Here is a 6,940-nt window from a genome sequence, read left to right as displayed (position 1 = left end):
CGCCCCGCTCTGCTCCGCCCCGGCCCAGCCCTGTTTCCTCTCACGGCCAAAGAAAGTGAACAAGGCGGAGCAGCGCTGACGGAGCCGCCGGGACACGGCCTGGGCCTGGGCCTGGGCCTGTGCCGGCGGGGCCGGCTTGCTGGCGCTGCTGGGGATGCGGGGGCCAGGCTGGGATCGGCACCTGCCGGCCTGCGCGGCTCGGCCCGGCCCGGCCCGGCGCGGCGCTGGTCAGTGTTACCTAACAGCTCTCACTGACTGAGCCGGGGTGGCGGCCCCCGCCCGAGCCGGTGGCTCCCTGCTGGTCCGTCGGGGACCTCCTTACCGGGCGCCGCTCGTCCTGTCGTACTAAATGACGGTCAGATCGACGCTCCCCCTCGTGTGTTTTAGTTCAAATGCCGCGCGCTCCTATTCCGCGCCCGGGCTCCCCGGCCGCGCCGCCGCTCCCCTAAAAGCTTTGTGCGCGGCGCGGAACCTACGGGGAAGTCCCGAGCGCGCCCGCCGTGCCGTGCCGCGCCGGGCGCAGCCGACTGGCTTGGCCCACTCGGCCACCGGACCGAATCGGACCAGCAGCGCGAGTGCAGCGCGAAATATTCGCAGCAAACGGACGGACAGACGTACGTGCGCGTTGCGTGCGCGTTGCGTGCGTGCGCGTGCGCTGGGGGCGGCGGGGCGTGCGTATCCCGGCCCATAATATGCAGGCGGCTCCGATTCGGTTACGTCGCCGTGTCGCCATAACGCCATGGGTTCGCGCCCAGCCGGGCTGACCCTCGGGGACGCACTCGAGGGAGTACGTGCGGCCGCTCACGACGGCGGCGCGGTGGGCCCGCGGGCCGAGCTTGGCCCCAGGATGGCTGCCGGCTCGAACTTTACTCGTTTTTATGAAAGTTGCAATAATTGGATGCGAGTATGGCCTGGATCGGCTCGACTCGGCTCGACTTCGGCTCGACTTCGGCTCGACTCTGCTGGGCCCGGCTCTGGGCTCGGCGGCTCGGCCCGCAGTGAAAGGGCGCCGACTCGACGGTGACGTGTTGTGGCAGAGGGGCGGGACCCGAGGTGAAGGGAGATGATGCGGTCGCCGCGCGTCGCTTCTTGCAGGTGCTAAGTGGCGCCTGATGTGTGGCCTGTGGTCTCTCTCTTTTCTCTGTACCTTCCTAATCCTCTTTATATCCCCCCACCCGTTTCTTCAGCCAGACTTCCTTGCATATTCTGCCTTCTCTCACTCCAAACGCCGTGGCTGATTGTTTGCTAATTTTTTACATGTCGACGTCAAGTCGATTTTGTCTTTTAGCAGGTCGGTTTTTGGAAAAATGCTTAGCTTCTTTGGGCCTGTTTTAATGTTAAATTTCTGTATGCTTTTGGAAGTGCTGGTTTTTGGCTTTTTATAGATTTCTTTCATAGCTGGCCTTAGGTTTTACAACGGTATTCCTAATTTATTTGTTTCATTACTCTTGCCATTTATATCCCGCCTCTTTGTGCATTTCCTGCACCCCCTTTTTTTCCCTTCCACTGATTCCCTCCTTCATTGTCGTTCGAGTTCGATCCGCGGCCGATGCTGGCGCTACCTGTCCGCCGGCCTAGACCAGGCGTGGTTATACCCCTCGCTCCCGAGAGTATCGCTGCCGAGGGCGCGTATACTCTTACCTGTCTACCTTGTTGGCGTCGGCGCCGTGCTGGGTGGGCAACCCAACTGCCGCCTCGAGAACCAGTGGAACACGAAGTTGGTCGACTTGCAAACTATACTTTAACTCCTCTGTATCGGGCGATACTTTGCACTCATACCTTCCACTTGCATTGTGGGTTTGCCTCGGGATCATCCGAAGAGTACGCCAGATTTTCTTAAACTCTTCCTCCGGCGGCAAGTTGCGGAAGCCTTGGCTCCTGCGACGCTCGGGGTAGGCCATCCCGCAGTACATGCATGCGCTGCAGGCAAGATGTTGCCTACCTATCAGGTGCCATGAGAGCTTACATCTGCTGAACTTGGCAGTTTTGTAGCAGTGTGTAACAGACGCTCTTTTCTGGATGGTTCCTGACACAATTGTTAATGTTGCTGAGAAACTTCATTCAGGTCTACTCAAAGGTGCCATAGCGCCTTCAGATCAGGACAGAGTACTTAGTGTATACCGTTCGTGATCGGTGTACTCGGAGCGCACTCTGGCTGTTCTTTGAGTGCAGGGCGCCGCGGGACTAGGCAACCCAGCGTGCTGCCGCCGCGGCGCGAGACGTGAGCTCGAGACCTGGAGCTGTTCATTGACCGCCCTCCAGCTAGGAGCCCCGAGTGCTCCTGGAAGCAAACTGGACGGGCCTGCCGGCCAGTCCTCTCTAACAGGCGAGCAGGCCTCTGCCTTTTGGGCCGTGGCAGCTTTGTAGTGGGGCATACTCGGGAGGTTTTCCGTAACGTCCGCCTTTGCGGTGCATCGCATGGATAACCCTTCTCAGAGATTAAGCTACATACAGGGTTTTCTAACCTTCAGGCCGCTTCTTAGCGTTGAAAGCAGGAGGCGGCTGCCCCTGGCGCCCACTCAATACCGCTGTTCGCTGTTCCACCCTAGGTTCCAGTGAAGTCACACGAAGAAACCACCTACTTTCCTGCTATTATCAAGCATTTGCGATGGACTTAATTTTATAGAGGATAGAAAATGAGGAAAGCATAACTGGAAGTTTGTCACGACTGCCTCGATGAAACGAAACCCTACATTATAATTTGATGCAGCCAATCCGTTCAGGGATGAGCGTATGACAGGTGATGAAAGGTGTTAAATCGAGTTAAAGAACGTTTTGTTTTCAAAACATAATAAATAACATTTAATTATCTTTAAACACGTAACCGGATATCAGTACTTAGAAAATAACGACCTATTATCTAATGACACATGATGTAACATATTAAATGCAATGAACAATATACATTTGTGGTATTGCGATGACGATTTGAGCAAAAATATGGTAACCCTACAAACACGGCCCTTTTGGTCCACATAGGCATTTCGGCAATCTCGTGTACGACAAAATGATGAACATTTTAAAATTAATTGAATTATCAACGTATAAAAGTACATTAAACTAGACACAAATTAAAATAGAAGAATGAAAGCCGTTTTGATTATGAAGCATTTTCATCAAGTACCTGCTATGAAAACGAGGTAGATTAGGTCCTTTTAAACTTATTTCTTAATCGAAAAACTTGGGAAAACTAAACAACATTGACATCGAAGCCGACGTTTTAACCTTACAATACAATTGCAACAATATAACTGATAACGACATGTTGACCTGCAACAAAGGCGCTCGACGAAGCAAGCCAGGGGGCTTCTCTTCGGATGTGCGAGTCACGTAGAAGGAACAAAGTAACCACCCAGTCTCTCCCGTCGCACAAATTCGATGAGTGACTAGCCTCGGTTAGTCGCGGGGATGTGTGGAACAACACATTCTGTCTGCGCGGGGCGCGACCCCGCCCATCCTACATATCACAAGCTGAGAGTGTCATTGGCAGGGCCTGGCGCGTGCCTCGGCATGCGGGCGCGCACGCGCGTGCACACGCCCACACACACATGCACGCTCAAACGCACACGTGCACGGGCGCACGTGGGCTTTCACCGACGCACGTGCGCGATGAGGAACTTCTACGAGTGTCAGGTGCCGACGACTCAGAGGTCAAAGATGGTGCAGTTGGTGCAGTGCTCCGAGTCGAAGCTGACGGACCGCCTCCGCCGGCGCCTGCGGCTGTCGCGCCACAGGGCCTTGATCATGTCGGCGCCCTTCTCGGCCACCATGATGGTGGGCGCGTTGATGTTGCCCGACGTGACCCTCGGCATGATGGACGCGTCTATCACCCGGAGCCCCTTGATGCCGTGCACGCGCAGCTCGGGGTCCACGACGGCGGCCGGGTCGGAGGCGGGGCCCATCTTGCAGGTGCCGGACAGGTGGTAGATGGTGAGCGTGTACTGGCGCACGTAGCACTCCCAGTACTCGTCCGTGTAGAAGGGCAGGTGCTTGCAGCCGGGCGCCAGCTTGCGCCAGAAGCGCGCCCCGAAGCGTTTGAGGGCCGCGGTCTCGCCCAGCGCGATGGCCTGCTTCACGCCCTCGCGCATGACGCGGATGTCGTCCGGGTGGGTGAGGTAGTTGTGCACCATGAGCGGGTACCTGGGGCAGACCACGTAAGGTTAGACGCTATGAGAAATTACTGTTGTATCCGGTAAAGGAAAAAAATCCATGAAACGTGTCGTACGTTTACAATTGTAAATTTACGAGCACTTTGTAATGACTTGATATCCATTGACGATCAAGTTTGTGATGTTGTGCAAGTACAGCATATGTTGTAAATAGTAAATTATTACAAATTATTTTGTATATCTACGAACATACTTTTTGCAGTGGAGTCTGCACGAGAGTGATCTGATTTTGATATCGCGTCACGATGGTGATATGACTAGTTACTGGTTGGCCACACTCTCAGGGCTCACCTGAGCGGGTCGTTGTTGCGCAGCTTGATGTAGCCGCGGCTCTTGGGTCGCAGGATCATGGGCCAGACGCTGAAGACGTCCTTGTTGTTGAGCGGGGCGAAGTAGTCGTTGTAGAACGCGTCCGTCAGCCCGTGGGCCTTCTTGACCTGCGTGCCGCCGTCCGTGGTGGCTGACGTGGACACCAACATGAACTCGATGTCGGGCCAGTCGTCGGTCTGGTTGCCGTACTTGGTGGTGAAGAAGCCGACAGCCTCCAGACCCACGCTGGACGTGAGCGGCCCGTCACCCAGGATGGCGTACCTGCAGGACCAGCGCCCAGGAAGTGTCGTTACATGTGGGTGCACAAGTGACCAGGAGAGTAGTGGTAGTAGGGCAGCGAACGTTACCTGAGCGCTGAGTTGATGTTCACCAGCCTGTTCATGACCAGCGACACGGGGTAGTCGACCTGGAAGGTGAGCCCGGCGGCCGCGATGTGGTCCTGCAGGTTCTGCCCCACGCCGGGCAGGTGGTGCACCAGTGGGACACCCACCTCCTGGAGGTGTTGCGCGTCTCCAACGCCTGCAGAACGGACATGGAAGGGGAGTGAGTTGAGCACATTGGGAATCAAAGTTTATGAATGTCACTCACCTCCAACCTACAGGTGAGTGAAAAAATTAACACACATGCAATTGTGCGACCAAATATTAACACATTTGTAGGTGAGCGAACAGAGATTCACACACTTGGCAAAGGTAGCCATTTACCCATTGAAAAGTCTGTGAATGGTTATTCACACATCTGCAGGTGTCTGGAAATTCTGTCGCGCACCTGCAGAGATGTGAATTTTTTCACTCACATGCAGGTGAGTGACTTAGCTAAATTTCCAGAACAGAGTACAGCGAATGTAATGTGAGGGCGTGTGATCACACCACCTCGAGATGGTGCGATTGCTGGAGCAGATGTTTTGGTCGCGTGCGATGCGCCACTTTGGTGTTTATGGGGGAGTATGGTGAGAAAAAACACTGTTTAGCAACGCTTGGCACTGGCCACCGACCGGCATTCCAGCCTCCAGCTGCCTGCACCGGGGTCGGTGTGCAGTGCTCGGCCACCGGTGAACATGTTGTGTCCGAGTGGGAGCGAGACGGACCGAGCATGAGTGAGTGCGACAGAGAGATGGCGATGCTGGGGGCATCATCCTCTCACCCAGAAAAGGGCTTGGCTGTAGCGACCATCGCATGGTAAATTCAGGGAGCACCATACAATATGATTGATGCAACATTATAGTGGTTGTGTAAAACAAAAATATGGTTTCCATCACGTCATTGTTGTCTCAACCATATTTAATGGTGCTCCCTGAGCCAACCATACGATGGTTTGCCATCTCTCTCTCTCTCTCTCTCTCGCCGCCTCACCTTGCCCCGCGAGCTGTCCGTTGCGTTGGACAAACACTCCCAGTCCCAGTCACGCAGACGACACTCACCCGACAGCAGGAGCAGCTGCGGCGACGCGACGGCGCCCGACGACACGATGACCTCGCGGCGCGCCAGCGCCACCCTCTTGACGCCGTCCCGGATGAACTCGACGCCGTACGCGCGCTTGGTGTTGGGCTCGATGAGGACCTTGGTGGCGTGCGCCCAGAGCGCCACGTGCAGGTTGCGGCGCAGGCGCACGGGCCGCAGGAACGCCTTGGCCGTGGAGCAGCGGTAGCCGCGCCGCATCGTGTACTGGTAGAACGCGAAGCCCGTCTGCTGCTCGCCGTTGACGTCCGTGATGTCGTACCTGCCGGTCACCCAAAGGCGCAGTGTGAGCGAGCTTTACCGAGTTTCGCATGTTGGTAAAATGATCTGAGCCCTAGCGCACTTACCCGAGCTCCTCGCCGGCCTGCACGAAGGCCACGCCGAGGGGCGTGTTGAAGGGGCTGTCCTGGACGGTGAGGTAGCCGCCGGTGCCGTGGTACGGCGACTTGGCCAGGTACGGGTTCCGCTGGTCCTGGCTCTTCTTGAAGTAGGGGAGCACCTCGTCGAAGGACCAGCCGTAGTTGCCCATGCTGGCCCACTGGTTGTAGTCGCGCTTGTTGCCTCGAATGTAGAGCATGGTGTTGAGTACGGAGGAGCCGCCGATCACCTTGCCCTTGGTCCAGCAGCAGCGTTTGTCGATCATGGCCTGGCAGGCCGTCTCCTGCGCCTGCGGCCGGTACTTCCAGTCCAGCTTGCTCTTGTGCAGGTACAGCGACAGCACGGGCACGTCCGAGATCTCCGTCTCGTGGCCGCCCGCCTCGAGCAGCAGGATGTTCCAGTGCGGCACCTCGGACAGCCTGTTGGCCAGGACCGCGCCTAGGGCAGGAAGGGGAGGGCGTTAGCGAGTGGGAGGAGGGAGGGCGTCGAGGGGGTACCTCTAAATTAATAGGTCGCGTTGGTAATTGGGACAAATTTTCTGAATTTTTGAAGAAAAGGTTTGGTTTTCGTGAAGGATTTTTTTTCACCCCTTTTTGTTGGGGGGGG

General features: G+C 56.3%; 1 protein-coding gene across 1 annotated transcript; it reads right to left on the bottom strand.

The window, feature by feature from the left end:
• Nucleotides 1–2,773: 2,773 nt before the first annotated feature.
• Nucleotides 2,774–6,772, bottom strand: LOC113214221 (glucose dehydrogenase [FAD, quinone]-like; the record flags this gene model as incomplete). The annotated part of the gene is made up of 5 exons (XM_052276442.1): nucleotides 2,774–4,140; nucleotides 4,461–4,760; nucleotides 4,847–5,018; nucleotides 5,920–6,218; nucleotides 6,304–6,772. Coding segments are annotated over 5 exons (1,736 nt in total), but the record flags the coding sequence as incomplete, so codon positions are not given.
• Nucleotides 6,773–6,940: the final 168 nt, after the last annotated feature.

Source organism: Frankliniella occidentalis, unplaced genomic scaffold (genome assembly GCF_000697945.3).
Source record: "Frankliniella occidentalis isolate FOCC.00 unplaced genomic scaffold, Focc_3.1 Scaffold2960, whole genome shotgun sequence".
In the NCBI taxonomy this organism is placed as follows: Eukaryota; Metazoa; Arthropoda; class Insecta; order Thysanoptera; family Thripidae; genus Frankliniella; species Frankliniella occidentalis.
This window is presented reverse-complemented; position numbering and strand designations above follow the sequence as displayed.